This window comes from Theropithecus gelada, chromosome 3 (genome assembly GCF_003255815.1).
Source record: "Theropithecus gelada isolate Dixy chromosome 3, Tgel_1.0, whole genome shotgun sequence".
NCBI classification, from domain to species: domain Eukaryota; kingdom Metazoa; phylum Chordata; class Mammalia; order Primates; family Cercopithecidae; genus Theropithecus; species Theropithecus gelada.
Genome location: NC_037670.1, coordinates 140,252,103 through 140,272,448, shown reverse-complemented (window position 1 = coordinate 140,272,448; position 20,346 = coordinate 140,252,103). Strand labels below are relative to the sequence as shown.

General features: G+C 32.8%; 1 protein-coding gene across 3 annotated transcripts in view; it reads left to right on the top strand.

Moving 5' to 3' along the window:
- The window catches only part of TFEC (transcription factor EC), a 201,512-nt gene extending 188,100 nt beyond the window's left edge, over positions 1-13,412 (top strand). For all 3 annotated transcript variants that reach the window (XM_025380007.1, XM_025380009.1, XM_025380010.1), the window contains 5 exons: positions 615-729; positions 2,779-2,835; positions 5,430-5,505; positions 11,337-11,484; positions 12,429-13,412. In XM_025380007.1, the coding sequence (XP_025235792.1) occupies positions 615-729; positions 2,779-2,835; positions 5,430-5,505; positions 11,337-11,484; positions 12,429-12,809 (777 nt within the window). In that variant the 3' untranslated portion in view covers positions 12,810-13,412. The remainder of the gene's footprint in view (positions 1-614; positions 730-2,778; positions 2,836-5,429; positions 5,506-11,336; positions 11,485-12,428) is intronic.
- Positions 13,413-20,346: the final 6,934 nt, after the last annotated feature.

The window sequence follows — 20,346 nt, the reverse complement described above, 5'->3', positions numbered from 1 at the left end:
ACTAGAGGCAAAAGTAGTTTTAGACTACTTTTGGTTCAGCTGGATATTTATAATAATCTAGAGCATTAAGTGTACAATGAGAAAAAGCATGCCTTCCAGGAAGGGAAGAGTTTCTCATTTAATTAACAGTGTAAAACACCTCTTGACTGTGAGTTGCTGGTAGCACTGATGGCATTCAGAAGACTCCCAAAATGTTCAACCATTATACCTAATTTGTGGGATGTGATGAACTTTTCAGCTTTGCAAAGATGCATATTGATTTTTGTCCAAAATAATATTTTTAATTGTATAAATTTATAACCAGGTCATATGCTGGATCAAAATTCCATAACTTTGTAAATATTAATAAGAATGTTCATTCATATATGAACTGATTTCTCATTTTGTCTAAACACATATAACTTTTTTTCAGTGCATCTTATCCGTAAGCATTTTACGCTGCATTTTTAAAAAGTTAATGCATACTCTTGTCTTGTTTAAAAGCAAAATGCCTTAAATTACAAATTATTATTAACAAAATACCACATTTAAAGAGGAAAATGTAATATATATAACTAAATATATCAATTTGCACAGAAGGTTTTATTAATCTTTTCTTCCTTTTTCCTCTCAAGTTATCTGGAAGTATTTTGGATGTGTATAGTGGTGAACAAGGAATTTCACCAATTAACATGGGGCTTACAAGTGCTTCTTGTCCAAGTAGTCTACCAATGAAAAGAGAAATTACAGGTAGTATTGTTTTTATAGTTTTACCTTTTTTATTTTTATTAATGACATAAGTTATGAGTGACATATATTGTGCTAACTAGAATTTGAAAAGTATAACAAAACAATTACGAAAAAGAAGAGACAGTAAATTCATGATTTCTTTCTATGATAATCAAGCAGTAAGTTAATATAACTTATAGTTTGACTGAATTGATTCATTATTTTGGAAATTGAGCAAATACATATGTTTTGTATACATATATACATATATATACACACGCTTATATACATACATATATAAAAGACAGCTTCATTCAACATAGGTTCATTTTTATATTAAATAGATGCCATTTATTAACATGGTTACAAAGTGATATAATAAATTAGAGAAATTAGTCTATTCTTTGTATGCAGAATTTGTCAAAAAACAAATATTGGATTTTTTTTCTTTTTAACTTGTTTTATGGATTTCATGATAGACTCACATTTAATTTTCTTAATTGAAAACAAACCCTGAGTTTTCAATAGTTTATTTCAAAATTGTTACTACTCAAATTATAGGAGCATAGTCAAGTGCTTCCAAAATAAATGAAGAAATCAACCCAGGGTCAAAGGAGCTACTTTTCCAAAGGTGTAACAGCTGATTACAGGCAGAACTGGATCAACGTAAGGGTTTCCTGACTTACAAGTCCAGTGTTAGTTCCTCCATAAAAATAAATAAATTCACTTGAGATTTCTACAATAAACTTTTGGTCTGGAGCTCAAACACCAGTCTTTAAGAATTTTACATACTTAATGGTAAAATTTTAAATAAATACGTGACCACTCTTAAAGCTCAATCAATAATTCAAAAATGTATATGCATCCAAATTATTCAGACTATAATGACTGTAGTTCTTAATACATACACTTAAATAAAATGTATTATTTTATTAACTTTTTAAATTATAACTCTAATAATATTGTATTATTTTTGTTGCATAACAACAAATTACCCCTGAAATTTGGCATTTTGAAGTAATAAATATTTATAATCTCAAAGTAATAAACATTTATAATCTCATTCAGTCTCTGAGCATCAAGAATCCAGGAGTGGCCTAGTGAATTCGTTCAGACCAGAGCCTCTTATGAGGCTGTAGTCAACATGTCAGCCAGAAGTACAGACACCTGAGACTTGACTGAGGCTGGAGGATGCACTCCCGAGGTGTTTCACTTAAGGTCTTGTAGGATAGTGCTGCCTGTTGGCAAGTGGCCTTTGTTCCTGACTACTTGGACTTCTTCATAGGGTTGCTTGAGTGTCCTCATGACATGACAACTAGAGATCAAAGAGATGCCAATGTGAAAGTTAAAAATTTCTCCTATTATCTAGCCTTGGATTCCATACTAGTCATTTCCACAACAAGCTAGTGGCTTCACAGGTCAGCCTTATTTATTTAATGTGGGAGGGAACTACAAGGTGTGAACACTACAAATTAAGAATCATTGTAGGCCATCCTGGAGGTTGATGGTCATATAAATACAACCACACCATACATACAGGGAAGTGCCATTTACTGGAAGAAAGTGTGGAATTGTTTCATATGGATATTTGAGAAATGTAGTGAGTTCCAACTCTTGGGATGTAGAAACAATAATTACTAATAAAATATTTAGATTGGAGTAATTTCTTTCTGAATCTCAAAATCCTGAAAATAATAATTGAATACTATATTTTCTGTGTACTATATTTCTTTTGGTTATCACAATGATTTTAAGGTAGGTATCGTATTATAGTCATTTTACAGATGAAGAGCCTGAAACCCAGAGAAGTGTGGCAATAGATCACATGGCTATTAAATGGAGGGCCAGAAAAGAAATTCAGTTTTTATTATCCCAGAGCCTGAAAGCTTTGCTATTGCCTTTTACTGAAGAGTACTGTGTTCCAAATTTCTGAATATTTGCATCAAAAATATTATTGTACCATTTAGAGCAAATAATATTTTATTTTCACCTAGGAGTTCTGAATTTCGTTGCCTGGAGGGGTTTTAAGGTAGAACTAAGCTTTGTTTTTATTATTTTTCTTTTGATCAGAAACTGACACTAGAGCTTTAGCAAAAGAGAGACAAAAAAAGGACAACCACAACCTCAGTGAGTATATATTTTTCCGTATAAAATTATTGCAAAAGGAAATGCATAGACGTTAAGGTGTATGGTCTTTTATTATACTCCATAAGTATTTTGATGTCAGATGGCCAAAATGAATTACACATACAACTTGATTTATTTTGGGAAATATTAACAATGTGAACTCTCAGAAAAGCTATCTGTTTTCGCAAAATGAAACATCTCGAATTCCCTCCTTGATCATTCACTCCCAAGGAGGCTGCCTGTGACTGAGATGAGTGCATTTGGTTACATTTGAATTCTGTTGTGACTCACTGATTCAAAGGTTTAAAGAGATAAAAGTGACTTTTGAAAATGTACAACATTTAAATAGTAAGAAACATAACTCTAGGTTCCCATTCTTCTGTGTCAATTTGCTCCTCCCTTCTCAATGATATGTTATCTGAAAGGCATTGCTGTGTTGTAGTGCTGAATTCCACCTCTGGAACAAATAGAGCTCTCATGCCTTCCTAAGGGTTAATTAGACTCTAATAACAGGTCATATGAGATGGAGAAATCAGGCACCTCCTTATTCAGGAGGATGGACCGAGGGAGGTGGCCTGCGCAGGCTCTGGAAGTGAGCTCAGGGAATAAGGGAGGAAATTGCTTGTGCTAATAACCCAGAGTATAGTTTAGAAGGGTTCCCTTGGCCCTGTGGCTGCCTTGCTGAGTGGCGAGAGGCATGGCCAGAGAAGGCAAGAGTGCGTCCTCTAAATATTGATCGGAGTAGTAGCCTCTCTTGTCTGGATCTAAGGACAGGATTGAGTGAATATGTCAAAAATGTTGTTGTGTAGTGAAACCACCGTGGCATGAAGTAGTTTAGTAATTTCTTAAAACTTGACTCCTTTACAAGTAACTAGTACTAGGTATGAACAACATTGGGGAACCAGATTTCTCATTATAATTAGCCATTTAAAAATTCATAGACTACTATCTAAGAAGAATAGAGAAGAAGGTTCTGACATTCTACATAAGATAGATTTAAATAAAATATCTTAAATAAACATGACAGGACAAAAACAGTCCCTTATTTTGAGGAAAAAAAAACTGTGACCTTGCTTCATAGTTGTTCTTCATCTTGTATTTAAAAGTGTGGCTTATAAGAGTTAATGTGTGTTGACATAAAATTATTAATAAAATCTTATTATTTATATATATGCATATGTTTTATATATACATTTCTATATATGTATTATATGTGTGTACATATGTTTCTATTAGCTTTACCTTTATTTTCTAGTCAGTGTTTTTTGTGGTGTCATTTAGCTGTTTTCTGAATTATGTGCACAGGGGAAATAGGATTGGTGAAGAGGGAAAATAAACTCTTACCAGAATCGATTATATTCTCATTTTAGAGGAATCACAATGTATTATTCCTAAAGGTCAAATTCATTCATGTAATTTGCTTTGTAGAGTAAGTTCATCAAGGCAATTCATAGTCTGATGACTTTCCTTGTTTCTAGTAGCAGTTCATAATTCTCAAATGTGAACTGTTTAAGTATTTTCCAACATTTAAAAAATATATTTTCCTCTTCTTCATATCCTTTTCTACCTTTACTTCCCTGAAAGGTTTAAACGTATCTGTTGAAAAAGATACTATATACAAGTATATGTTATGGTTCTTGATATTAGGAATATAGAGTAGAAGACTACTTTTAGAGAAGAGTAATACAGGAAATTTGACAGATATATGTTTTATGTTGAATATTTACGATGTTCAGAAATTTGCCGTAAGCAATGAATGTATGGAAATGCAACAAAAGAAAACAGTCTCTGAATAAGAGCTGATATCAGTAGTTTTCAAAGCATTGGCCCTACAAAAACAGTATCAGCATCACCATGAAACTTCTTAGAAATACAAATTCTTGCCCACTCTTGTCCCCCTACTTCCAGGACACACTCAAATTAGAATCCTTAAGTGTGTGGTGCAAATCTGTTTTAATAGTCCTTCCAGGTGTGTCTACAGAGTGCCAAAGTATAACAACAAGTTATTTATATATTATTGGAAACTAAAATAGAAAAATAAATTTATGGTCTAATCAATATACATTTATTTACCCCCTCCTGTATGTCAAGCTCTCTGATGATACTAAAATAAGTAAGTTAGGTCCCTGCCCTCAAGGAGGTCATAGAGTCTAACTGGATACACACACCTACTATGTGCTAAACATTGTTAGACTTTGAGGACAGTATATGAGAAGAGTAAAGAGTGTTGCATGACCTCAAATGATTACAATCTTGATGGATTGACAAATTGTCAATGTATGAAATAATCAAACAGATAACATATGAATATATATATACACATTGCATTATGAATATTATAGTATTTTAAAGAATTTTTAAAAATGTTTTGTGACAAAATGTTGTTAAAACAGTGTAAATTGTATATTTATAATTCTAATATTGAAACTTTTACTTTTAGAATAAAGAATTTTTATTCTTGAGAAGTATTATCATTTGACTAAATGGAAAGTTTTTTGCCCATTGTTTTTAAAAGATTATTAAGAAAGTTTACAGCTGACCAAAAGTGAACTGTGCATTAATGAGAATAATCAATAATGTTTCTTCTTTAATAGTTGAAAGAAGAAGAAGGTATAATATTAATTACCGAATCAAGGAGCTTGGCACTCTTATTCCAAAGTCTAATGATCCGTGAGTTCAACAATCATTTCTATAATAATGTTATAATTTAAAGACCCCCAAAAATGAATGGGAGGGAAAAGGGAGGAGAACCAATGACTAGGAAACTAAGCAGCTTATGGCAAAAATAAGGCTATTGCTGGGCTCATTTTAAAATGTCTATTCCAGGCTGATTGTTATTGAGCATCAAGGCTGTTGTAAGAGTTGTCCGTTTGAGCTATAAGAAGTAAATAAGTTATTTCTCCTCAATTCATAGTGAGTCTTTCTGTAAGGTGACAATATTTTCAAATTTAGTGATAATGTCAAATATTATTTATGATACGGACTGGTATATTCAATTTTTATGAGTATAACAATTCTCCCAATTTAAAATTTGCATGCAAGTGAAAATAGAATTGTTAGATTTTCCAAGGTCCCCAAATTTTGGAGACACACAAGTAACAAATGGAATTGCAAAAGCATATTGATTGATGCTGACCAGGCTTTGTGCTGTATGCACAAAATGTCCATCAAACAAATTAGTTACTCTTGTAAATATTGAGAAATAAAATGTTAAGTTAAAATGTTGAATGTTTCTTTAAAAATAGAACACCTGTAATCCCAGCACTTTGGGAGGCCGAGGTGGGCGGATCACTTGAGGTCAGAAGTGTAAGACCATCCTGGCCAACATGGTGAAACTCCATCTCTACTAAAAATACAAAAATTAGTCTGGCATGGTGGCGCATGCCTGTAATCCCAGCTACTCAGGAGGCTGAGGTGGGAGAATCGCTTGAACCCAGGGGGCAGAGGTTGTGGTGAGCTGAGATCGTGCCGCTGCACTCCAGCCTGGGCAACAGAGCAAGATTGTGTCTCAAAAAAAGAAAAAAAAAAAAGTGAAAACATGGAATCTGTAGCATTAATAATGATTTGAAAATATTTCCTTAAAACTGAGAATTACTTTTTTCTCCAAATACTGGATATTATTCATTATCCAGAAATGATCATGTTTGATAAAGTCATACTTGTGTGCCAGGCACATTGTCTCATGCCTATAATCCCAGTACTTTGGGAGGGCCAAACAGGAAGATTGTTTGAGGCCGGGAGTTCAAGATCGGTCTGGGTGCAATCCCACCTCTAAAGAGAAAGCAAGCAAGAAGAAAAAGAAAGGGAAGGGAGAGGAAGGGAAGGGAAGGGAGAAGAGAGGAGGGGAGGGGAGGGGAGAGGACGGGAGGAAAGGGAAGGGAAGGGGAAAGAAAGAAAGAGAAAGAAAGAGCAAGAGCTGGGCGTGGTAGCATGAACCTGTACTCCAAGCTACTCAGGAGGCTGAGACACAGGGATCGCTTGAACCCAGGATTTCAAGGCTGAAGTGAGCCATGATCGCACCACTGCATTCCAGCCTGGGTGATAGAACAAGACACTGCACCTCCCCGCCCCCCCCAAAAAAAAAATTACATTTGTGAGATTTTGAAGCACTTTTTCTCTAAATCCGAATTTGCTCATTTACTTGGACAATTCAACAATTCGTTAGAAAAGGGAATGCAATATATGTCCTTATGTACATATTAGACTGCGAAGACATTTAGGGTCTGAAGAGCTCAGGTCTAATTTAGACTCTACTCCAAACTCTTCAAATCTTTTAAAGTATCTAAACATGTGACTCTGTTAGCTAAAGAAAACACTTGTCTTCCCTATATGCCTGTGTTTTTATAAAAATAAAATCAAATAAGGTATATGGGAATAGTTTGCAAGTTATAAAGTTTTATGAGAGATTATTACTCCAAATTTTAATAAAAACTTTATCTAAAGACTCCTTTCTAGTTCTAATTCATTTTCTAGAACATGGGATGGTAAGCATTTTTTGTATAGGGCCAGATAGTAAATATTTCAAGCTTTGTGGGCCATACAGAAAGTCTTTGTCACAATTATTTAACTCTGGCATTGTAGCACGAAAGCAGACACAGACAACATGTGAAGGAATGAGCTTGACCACATCCAGTGAAATGTATGGACAAAAATAAGCTATGGGCTATAGTTTGTCTACCCTTAGTCTAGAATATGAAAATTCAATTTACTGTAGACTCGTATCTAAAAGAGACCAGAATTGGGAAAACCACATTGCAAGCATTGTTTTTCTCTTCCTTACGAATCTCAGAAAGAAGGGTTATTATTTGTTTTAATTCTATTATGTTGTATGTAGGAAATAACATTTATTTGGGGTCTAATGGAAAACACATTAATTAGATGTTGAGTATGTCTATACATGGATCTTTCTGTATATCACAGATAGAGAAGACACTTCATTGAAATGTGTGGCGTTCCAAAAGTCTCAGTACCAATTCTGTTTAAATACATTTTATTCCTTGGCTTGCTGTGGCCTGACCTGTTACTCCCGTGTCCCTTTTTAGGGTTTAGCAATGAGGGTCCCATGGTTGAATCCAGAGCATATCCTCTTAAAATGGACTTTACCTGAGAACCATGGTCTGGCTCCATGGACTAAGGAATACTCGTCTACGTGACAAAATTATTTTGGATCCATTTGTCACATTTTCAAATGTTATTAGGGATAATCTGAAAGTCACAGGAAACAAGAATGCTGGGGAAAGGGAAGGGTAGCATAGAGGAGGCAAATTTACTTTGAGGGTGAGAAAAGGAAAGAAGAAATGACATTATTATGTTATGACAATGAGAAAATTAACAAACAGTGGATCTGGAAAAAAACACAAAAACAAACAAAAAAAACCCTTCCAAGATTTTAGTTTGAGTTTAACAAATTTTTGAATAACTTGTTGAACAGGTGACTACAACCATTAAAATGACTAAGAACAATTTTTAAAAATAAAAAGTACATCAGAGTATACAATTGTCTAGTATGAGATACTTCAAATTATGTGCCATACCTATTAATGGGTCATGGAATCACTCAAATGAGACAAATGCAGCATTTTAAACAAAAAAGGAAGAATAGCATTGAAAATATAAGAGTATTACATGTAAAGAGAATAGGAAAGCTCTGTGAAATCTTTGTTGCAGTTTTATATACTAAGAGTGTGCCAAGTCACTATATAAAACGTATTTCTTGTGGCAGATGCATTTGAAAGGTGGGAAAGCCACAGTTGGCAGAAGAAGTACTGAACTGAGTGAGGAAACCTGGGGCTTATCTCCTAAACCCCATATACTCTTGGGCAAATGGCAGCAACTGTGGCATGGTTGACCTTTGAGTACCTTTCCAGCTCATGATTGGAAGATATTTTGGAGTTGGCTTAGGAAATAAAAGTTAATACCTGAAGATACTTTGAATTCTATGAAGTTTTTACTTTTATGTATCGAAACATTCAGAAAATTCCATTTCTTTGCAGGTCATAATGGTGAGGTCAGAAGGAAAAGTAATACAGAGAATAGCTGTAATTGAGAAGTATAGGTTGAGAAAAGTACGTGAAAAAAAAACATGACCAGGCAATGACAATCTCTTGACCAGTGTTAAAAAAACAAAACTCCAACAAAAATAACAATCAAAGAGAAAGCGTGAAGAGCTTCTACAACATGTAGTAGTTGTCCTCTTTAGCTTTCTTGGAAACACTTTTGTCCGTATGTGTTTTTGTGAGCCATGTTTACAAAAATTACATGAGTAGAAATTTAAAAATAGTATTAGATCATTAATTACTCTATTACTCTTGTTTTTGCACTTTAAAAAGTTTTCTAAATAGTTTGAAGTTTTTTTACTTTATCTTTCCTCCCCTCTACAACCAAATTCCTCCTGCTTTTGTGTAAGAATGATAGTTGGCACAGCATATGAGACCTGACAAAGCTTTCCAAGTCAGGAGTCACAAAATGTTGAAGCAAAAAATAAATAAATAAATAAATAAATAAATAAATACATAAAAAATATTCAGACCTGTCATAGTATTTTTTTCTCTCTTTTTTAAAATCTTTTAAAAATTATTTTTTAATGCTTTTAAGTGGATGTGCACTCCTCAGATAACAGATTGTACATTTTCCATAGCTTTGCCTGGCAGCACTCCTTACTTACTCCAATTTATACATTTGTATTATCTGCTCTGACTGTAAATGCATTCAGGCTTTCAATCCACCAAAGTTTTAAGATCTTAAAAAATTGTTGTGCAGAAAATGAAAGGCCAGCATCAACAATCAACACTTATTCTTTAGCCATGCCTTTATTGGTGTGTCTATATATGGTACCACCCTATGTAATATTTATAATGCCTCTTTGCTAAATTGTTTTGGGAGAGAGGCAAAAGTCTCTTCAGTAAATATAAAAAAATAAAAAATAAATTAAGAAAGAATCTTGTACATTAAAATGTCTTTAAAATAGAGGAACTTAAAAAACGTATTGTAAGTGACATCAGGTACAAATTGAAGGGAGGCTCATTGTGTGTTCTCTACCACCATTTTGAAGATTTGTTTTTGAACTAAATAGTACTTTAAACTTCAAAGTTGTCTAGGGTTATCTTTTTTTTTTTTAAACATATTTCTCTGTCCTCAAGTTTTTCTTCCCATGGGAAAAAAATGACACAACATAAGGATCCATAAGGCTTTTGCTACTACTTAAATTTTAGTTTAGAGTCCATTACACGATTCAGTTACAGATACTTAGTTTAACACCAAAGAGAGCCTGTCTCTCCCCACCCTTCCCACCACCACCATCCCACCCATTCCCCTCAGCCCCCGTGAGTGGAGTGAGACCAACAGTCATTATAGCCTTAAAGAAATGACAAAGCATTTTCAAACTTGCGATGTCCGTTGACAATGTTTTGGTGCACTGCAGTAGAACAGAGCTCTTATCCAGGCTCCAGTAAGTATTTTCACCTGCTAGTAGAAAAATGTCTCTTCTTTTAATATTTTACGGCTAATGGCATTGTCTCATCACTAAAAATATATGTAGAAAAATGTTATATTTCCCTACCTGTGCGCTTTATGCTATACTAAAAACATCTCATGACTCTAAATTAAAAATGCATCCAGGTTTTCCAGCAACTCTGATTAACACTTAGCAATTAGTTTGGACTCATTCTGCAAACATATTATTATTTCTCATGCAGTATTACATTCATTAATGTATATTTTCAGATACCAAACTCAGTAGCCTCTTCCACAATGTCATAGCTTTAATTTCTTCTGTCTTAAAAGTAAGTTTTAATGAAATGATTTCTTCTATGCTAAAGCCTAAAAAGTTATCCAGTAATGTTTAATTATATTTACTTATCTTAAATGTATTTAAAAACAGCTACTCATATCAAGCCTTTAAAAAGTTTTGATGATGTTTGTACAGAAAAAATGGCTGAATGATTTTAGAAAGTTTGCTCTATTACATAAAGTGATGTTGCCAGAGTCTGATTTGTTTCACAATTGCTCAGGATCACCATTCAGGAGAGACTTTATTTTTTTCTTAGAAACATAAAAGCAACCTTATTAGAAAGTAGGTTAAAAGATTGCTACATTTGAAATGATCTTAAAAAATTTAGGCTTAAGTCCTCAGTAATGTACATTTCCTAGTTCATTAATGCAGAAATACTGCACATAGATTTTAATCTTGGAGTTAATAATAAAAGCAATTTTCACTAAAAATATAAAAACTGTAATGGTAGAATCATGATATTGCATTTAGCTCTCCCACAAAAAGTCACTTTATTACTTTCTTTTGACACTTATTTTCATTCTGGGATTAATTTTACTATATAAGGGCTTCTTAACTATTCTATTAAAATTTCTATTCAGAAGCAATAATATCTAAGAGTGAATAATAGTCATGTAAATCATTATTTCATATTAATGTAAAAGATTTTGTAAGTTCTTATGAATTCTGCTGACATGCACAATTGTGAAAAGGTTATCTCTCCGTTCTACAGTGATATGCGCTGGAACAAAGGAACCATTCTAAAAGCATCAGTGGAGTACATCAAGTGGCTACAAAAAGAACAACAGAGAGCCCGAGAATTAGAACACAGACAGAAGAAATTAGAACAGGCTAACAGGCGACTTCTACTTCGGATTCAGGTTTTTATAAGAATGTTGCCATGAGCCACATAGCTTACATATGACTCAGCTGTCATCAGTTTTCTTCATTGGTCTCATTTATTTTTTCTCTTATTAACAATTATTTTTCCTTTTGAAGGATAATTTTACTGCTTTTTAGAAGTTCGTGAATTGGATTGTTTCAATTAGGTTTTGACTAGAAATCCAGGATCAAGATAGCTGAAAATGTATATATGTATATACACATATGTGTCTATATGTGTGTGTGTATATATATACATATATAATGACAACAATAAATTACAAAATGCACAAAATATAACACATTTCATAAATGCACACATTATTATCCCAATCAAATAATAATACTAAGTAGAACGCTTGTTTCTCTAGATTATATTGGACATTAAATTCTCCCCTCCTTCTTTCATTTCTTTCACGACATTGCTATGGTTTTCATTGCCTCAAGGAGTGTTGTGCCAGTTTATATTAAGTCACTTCTCATCTGTTCATATAATCCAAAATATCAAAACATGGGCTTTTATAACTCTCAAGATTTTTTAAAAATGTGAGTATGCTTAGCACCAGGTAAAGCATTTACTGCTTCCATGAAAAGGTCCTGCATTTATGGTGAGAAATTAATCAGGAAGAATAAATAGATGACTTTCTGCTATCTCCAAATGGCTGTATTGTAGTCTGAGCCACTGTGGAACTATCATCAGTCATAAATTCCTTTGTAGAACAATGAGACCGAACTTAAAAAAAACTGAATAATTTTCTCAGAGTTATTTTTCAGACATCAGAAATGTATCAATTTCATTATTTGCAAAGATTATTCATAATTTGCATTGCATTATTCTTCATTTTAAATGCTTGTTAATATTTTGATTCTATGTCTGGCTTATTCTCTACTGTTAAATCCAATTTCAAAGATGTTATTTAATGATTTTCATTTGAAATTACAGGAACTAGAAATTCAGGCTCGTACTCATGGTCTGCCAACCCTGGCTTCACTTGGCACGGTTGATTTAGGTGCTCATGTCACCAAACAGCAGAGCCATCCTGAGCAGAATTCAGTAGACTATTGCCAACAACTGACTGTGTCTCAGGGGCCAACCCCTGAGCTCTGTGATCAAGCTATAGCCTTTTCTGATCCTTTGTCATACTTCACAGATTTATCATTTAGTGCCGCATTGAAAGAGGAACAAAGATTGGATGGCATGCTATTGGATGACACAATCTCTCCATTTGGAACAGATCCTCTGCTATCTGCCACTTCCCCTGCAGTTTCCAAAGAGAGCAGTAGGAGAAGTAGCTTTAGCTCAGACGATGGTGATGAATTATAAGAAATAAACAGACCCAATTCATCAACTGGAAAGCAGTTCTATGCTGGTGCTATGCAATTATGCTCTGTGTTTCATATGTTGCTTTGGCTTATTTTTTTCCTAAAGGAATGTGGTGTTCATGAAAAACTGATAGAAGCAACAGAAGAGTTCGCAGGAAGAAAAATCATGGTGTTAATGAATTATTGAGGGTGGAAAAAAGGTGTTTTCTTCTTTGACTACAGAGTCCAAATCCACTTAAATTCTGTTTTACTGGAAAGAAGGACAGCATAAGAAATAGCTCTTTAGTGATGCTTTAAAAGCAGCAACTTCGTGGTGTACTACTGGAACTAATGACTGCAAAGTATAAAATGACTGAAACATACAAACTGTCTCTTAGTTATTCATTTCCATCTTCTCTTCAACTTTTACATCAGTCTTCAAGAATCAAGATCAGCATATCAGGTGGTCATTGCCTTTCTCCATTGTCTAGTAGATACGTCTAAAGTTCAAACTTTATAGGAGAAATAATGATATAATAGATTATCTGTCACTTGCGGTTGAAAAGCAAATCTACAATAAATGTGAGAATTTTCCACAATAAAATATGGATGACTTATAAAAACATTGGTTACTAAAATTAGATCCTCATTTCTTTAGTTGGTTCAATTACACTAATTCTAAAAGCATCCATGCATATTTATATCTCCAGACTCTGTTCAGGAAAAGGAACACATTCAATATTTTCCTCAGGAATATGGACCAGAATTGTATCCCTTCACACAAACATACACCCACAAGTATGCACATAATTCAGGTAGTACATGTTCTTTTGTTTTCTTCATTCTTCTGACTGCATCAGAATCACATTCCAAATTCTCTTTTCTTTATTAAGAAGAGATGTCAGACCATCAGTTTTAATAAATAAAATATAAAATGTGCCCCTACAAGGACAGTTTTCAGGTACTTAAAACTTTTCATCGTGTCCAGTATTGGACAGAAATCAATTAGTTGTTGATTTGGTTTTGCTCCAAATGGATAAAATATTGAAAATCGAATAGCCAATTGGCAAAATAATTATTATAAAAGAAACTATTCCTTATTATTTTCAGTTCTGAGAGGAACATAAGGTTCTATTTCTATAAGCACTTAGTGTGTCTTATGATCTTTGGTTGCACTGTTAGCATTTATTGTAAGCACTTATAACTATGATGCTTCACTTAGATTTTTATCTCTTGCGCTTGTTTTAGGTTAGCAAATTAAGTTACCAAGCACCTTGCTCTGTGCTGGACCTCCATGAGTGATCATCCGATTAATCAGTATTTATGGAGGTGTACTCAGAACTGCAGTGAGTCCTGAGAAAATGTAGAATAGTTGAAAAAGAGATGGTCTTACTCCTGAGGTAGTTAACAAGAATGCATGAAAAACAAAAACAAAAGATAGAAGACATAGAATAAAAAATCTAAGCATAAGCTGTAAATACAGAAGGTCAAAGAAAATGAAAATGAATGACAAAGTTTATGGGAACAGCAGAATTTGACTTCTCTTTGAAAGGCATTAATTGAGTGAAAGTGAGGGCATATAAAGGAATAATATCAACCAAATGATAAAAGTGAGAATAATTGGGAAAGTATCTTTATAGGACTTGCATTAGAAAAATCTGGATGCCCTAGATGTCAGGAGTTCTGAAGCATAAGACTGACAACAGGTTGTGAAGGCCCTTAAAAACTATGGTGAAATAATATAGTATTAATATAATAGAAGCAAATATTTTTAGTAGCCGGGAGGATGCTAAAAACTAAAACATGTATTACTAACTTGAGTGAGATGAATCTTTCATGAATATTAAGCTTTGGGATAAATTTTGAAAGGATCTTTTAGTTATTTCTCACATGGAAAATATGTTACTATAAAATGTGAGACCCTAATGCTGATAAAAGTAGAAAAATAGTAGATCCTTATGGTATAATAATTATCTCAGGCTTAGTTTGTATCATTTGCCCAGATTTTGGAGAATTAAAATAATTTTATTATTTGACATGGAAAAATAATTACTAACTTCTGGGTACAGTCATTAAAGCCTGATAGATAAATTAATCTGAAATATGCCATGTGAAACAGCTATTAGATACATCTTCTCAATAATTTTCAAGAAGATGTTACATACTTTTAATTTTATAACAGAATTCCACTTCATTATCTGAGTTGATAATTTGATTAAATGTCAAAAAGTATAGATAAGGAATATATTTTGGAGTTCATGGAAAACACACCAGTTTATTAGATAGAGACTGGCTTCAGTTCTCATTTTATCTACTCTTCTAATTTCTTCATATTTTGAGTATCCTTGCACCGGTGATGTCATTACTCAGTCATTATTTTCCATTCTGTTAAGGTACAACTACTGGGCCCTGAAACCTATCTTTCACAATCTTGGCTGAGATAAGGACTTGGCACAGATGATAGAACCTGGGCGCAGATAGATCTGGAGAGGGAACTGATATTTGCTGCTACATTTAGATTATGAGATGTCAGGGAACTGTAAAATGGGTAATGAACTTTTAAAGAGAGTAAAGAGTTGTGCTGTGTCCCAGTCAACTGAAATAGATTAAAAATTAATTAGATGGTAGTTATTAATTTTTTATTTATTTTTTATTTTTTTTATTTTTTTGAGACGGAGTCTCGCTCTGTCGCCCAGGCTTGAGTGCAGTGGCGCGATCTCGGCTCACTGCAAGCTCCATCTCCCGGATTCACGCCATTCTCCTGCCTCAGCCTCCGGAGTAGCTGGAACTACAGGCGCCCGCCACCACGCCCGGCTAATTTCTTTTTTGTATTTTTAGTAGAGACGGGGTTTCACCGTGTTAGCCAGGATGGTCTCGATCTCCTGACCTCGTGATCCGCCCGCCTCGGCCTCCCAAAGTGCTGGGATTACAGGCTTGAGTCACCGCGACCGGCCAGTTCTTAACTTTTTAAGGCAGATCCCTTGAGAATCTGAGTTATAGACCCTCTCCCTAGAAAAGTATAGAACAGTTTATATGGGTAACAATTTGCATGCATTCAGAGATCTTAGGGACCTCCTGAATGTTTTCTTGGATCCCAAGTGAAAAATTCCTGAATCAGGTCTGTTAGGTGTGCAGTTAATGTCATATATAACGATGGGGGGACCCCTACTTATCTAAATATAATTATTCCAATCCTAATAATGAGGAGGTTGCATAGGAAAGTAGTAGTGTACCAAAAATTAGATTAGTCACTAAAAATGTTGTTCATTTATAAAGTAGTTGTTTTTCAAAATGTCCTCCCCACTCAGCAAACTACGCCTTCTATTTATTATATGTGGGTCAGTTTCACTATAATTACTGAGGGTTATAAACATCTGACCATAACATTTCAAAATGATGCAAATAAATTTCAAAACAAAAATAATGTGAATTTAAAAGCAAATTATTTGACTATCTAAGATTCAAGATACACCCTTAGAAAAATTTATGACTCTCTAGAATATTTTTTGCAGAAATGACATTTTTCATAATAGTAAAAGAGGCATATTGTTTATCAAACAATGCTGTCATAAAAAGCATCAACTGTAATGGGACTATTAAAACACAATATATCGATTTGTTCATTCAATTAATATACAATTATACCTTTTCATTTAAAGATTTAATTCATAATTACAATTATAATAAAACTTACTTTAAAGTAAGATACAATAATGTTATTGTTTTTCATTCTTTTTTCAATAAAATATCCCATCCAATCATTTTTTATATTATTAAATGTTGGCTGCTTTTTCATGGATTCACATCAAACAGCCCTTTCCACTTTCCAATTAGCTTAAAATAATGATGACCTACTGTTAGTAGATACAGCTCTTTACAATTTCTTTTCTTTAGTACCTTTTCTTCTTGAATTTTTCCTATATCAAATAGGGAATATATGTACAGATGGTATTTCCTCAGTTTATAGGCATATCAGTGACCATGGCTTTCTTTACATAGGTTTAAAAAAAGCTCTAAATAATAAATAGCCAGATGAGCTGGGGACATTGAGAAATAGCCGCCTTCTTCCTTTTTCAACTCATTTTTTCCCACCTACATGACTGTAAATCAAATATTTAATAGCTCTTACTTAAAAAAAATAGATACAAAGAATGTCTTGATTTGGTGTGCTCATTTACCATTATGTCATGAGAAGAGTTAGATTTCACAACCTTAAAAGGAATATATTTTTATTTTATTTTGAAAAACTGAGTTGTATAGGAATTTTCTTATACTTCAAGGTATCATGAAAACACTTTTTTCCTGTTTGGATATTGTGGAATTTAAACATTTCAATAAATAAATAGCATAACTAAGTGTTCCAATTTTCTTTCTTTCTTTTTTCTTTTTTTTCTTTTTTTTTTTTTTTTTACAATGTCTTTGACCCTATTCAAACATTTTAGGTATTTACTGACCATCTGATATGTAAGATGTGGAATAAAACTGGAATCAATTAATTATTTCACTGTGTTATCAGAGCAAGATCAACCATCTGAGTTTCTTAAAAACACCTGAAGGATTGAATTTTGTTTCAGTATTGATAATGGCATAGTCTCTGTGTACTACATGGAATTACATCATTTACCCCTCCAGTGCTCCATATGTTGACAAGTATGTCTGTTTGACTTAGTATACATATATACAGAGATTTCATTACATTTGCCTAATAAATACTAAATACATTTCGAGTGTTACTGATCTCATATGTTATATGAGCCTCCAGTAATCATCGTGCATTGATGTTCCAATATTTTATTATTTGTATGAATTTTAATTTGAAAACAAGGAAACAATTCAAAACCAGAAAAAAATAGCTTCTCTTAGAATTTTCAGTGCTACATTTTCCCTCTGAGGTCCATATAGAATTTGAGTGTATAGGAGATTATCAGAAAACAGCTATTTTGATTAAAAAATATATTCCCCAGGATTCAACCAACTCAACAATGAAATACTATTGTCTACTGCTTTATACATAAAAGGGAACTTTTTATCTGCTTGTAAAGGGATTTTTATGTGTATTTCTGCATAATCAGATGATTTCTATTGTGTTTTCTACTGATGAAATTCTCTGTAAAATGTCTTTTTCTTACATTATCCAACAGGCATAAAGAATAACAGTAAAGACTTTTGTGTTTGTAATACTACCTCTTTTATCCCTGCACTACTGTTTTATTTCAAAAATTCTATATTTTCAACTGTATTTTTTTCCACAGAAATAAATTTTGTTTTTGTGTTAAAGCTGGTAGTTTATGTAGCAAACAAAACATACAGATAAAAGAAGAGACTGATTTTGCTGAAAGAATTATATATAATCAGGAAGTTACATATTGTTCTTTAAATATGATACTGAAGTTTAAAAGCAAACTAAATTCAAGAATCTTATCTAACAGCACAGCAGTTGCTTATGGCATACAAGGCTAAAATTAATTCTGCTATTTAATCTTAATAATTATAATGTAGTTAAAAATCTTTCACTTTAATAGTGTTTTACATATATGAATAGCTGAAGTAACATTCCTATAATTTTAATCTAACATTGGTTAGAGTAAGAAAACATTGTTAATATAATAAGACTGTAGAATTTGTAATTATTGCTATTTTTCATTTTTAATAACAAGGTAATGTGTCTTATTTTCTAAGAAAATGGAGAACTTTGGTGTACTTTAATACATACCTGAATCTTTGTAAAAATACCTTAAAATGTACCAATATTTTCTTTGCATATATTAAATGAGAGACTATAATTATGAAATGTTTTACAGTTTTTGTTCTGCCTTTGTATATAGACTGCACTGAAAAACAGAGAATGTGGGTAAATCATTTGAGAGGATATTTAAAACAGTCACTAGACATCACAGCTGACAACTACTCACTACATAATCCATGCTGAAAACGATGATTCAATATTTCCCTATTAAAGAAAATAATTATTACATTCTTTAATATGGTCTCCTGCCATCTGCTTCACCATGCTGTTATGGCTTTGATTTATGGAAAATATTTATCAGGATGTTGCTAAATTGCTAACAGGCATAATGGTAGCAGTGAAATCACTAAGAAACTCTGCAAAACCTTTCAATATACTAGATAGTCCCCAGACAATCTAGGATAAATAGAATACTGTATTTTAATATGTAAAACATTTTAAAGCTGTTAATTGGTATTGACTAGACCTACCCTTTGATAATGAAATTAATAAGGATTTCAGTTGTGTTAAGACTTTCTAATATTTAATACCATGTTTATGGAATTTTTCCCTCCATACTTTATTTTAAAATACTAAAACAAGACTGCTCAGAGTTAACCATAAAGGGTGGTATTCTATGTTCAAATATAGGTTCTTTGCTTTTAAAAAAAAAGTAATATCATATGAATATTTTTCTTAAAATGTTATCAATGCCCGAAATACTGATCATTATAATAATCTTGGTATGGAAAGAATAATCTAATACAGGTAAAAATAACTCAGGATGACTTTTCTTAAACAGTATATAGGCTGAAAATATGGATGACTGAATGGTTTTGATACTTGATTGTTTATTGTATGTGTATGTACCTCTGTGGTGTGTTTGGGCATACATATGTGTGTCCATGTGGGAGCTTATTTTAAAGGTTTTATAATTCTTCAATATTACAAAAGACTGCATATAAAAATATGTTCTTCTTTGTTATTCTTTTTTGTCCCTAGAAAATCCTTAAGCTAAAGAGAATATGTTACTCTTTATTGGAAAATACATTTAGCAAACACTGAAGCTATCTCCAAGTCTTTCCTATTAGAAACACACACACACACACACACACACACACACACACATCATACATCATACCCTTACCCTGAGTTGAGTTAAAAGGTGGAAAAGATGAAAAAAGTTGTAATAGGTTTTAATATTTTTGGTAAAATAATATTTGCAGCTATAAAACATTAAGATCTAATACAAGCCTTGATTTTATTGATCACCAAAAGGAAGATTAAAACCCCCTAAAAAGTTGTTACTGTCACCTGCAGAGTTCTAGCTATGTGGTATTGAAGTAGTAAAATACAGTAAGGCTTATTGGTTAAGTAATGGATACCTATCATGTTAAATATGTATCAGTTTCATTAATTGGCAACCATAAGACAAGAGTATTACATTTGAGATAGTGATGATTTTGATAGGCTCTACCACATTGTGGTTAAGTATATGATTCACGTAATAAGAAAAAGGTGCCTGTAGGCTATTGTTCCTAGCATGGATTAAAATTTACATATTGCTTCTCCTTATGTCAAAACATCTGGTGCTTGCAAATGCTAACATTTTGTTAAAAAGTTTCACAAGCCAGGAAAAGTGGATTGGAAACACTGCATGTGAGTCATTCAAGCATTATAATAGAATAAAAGCTATGTTCAGAAAAAATTAAATTGCTGAAAAACAATACTACAGCCGAGATTATAATTTATTTGCTTACACAAGTGAAGAGTGATGTTGTGCATATGTGTAGAGAAAAAATATTGCTTGAGTTATAAGGTTATCTCTCAAGAA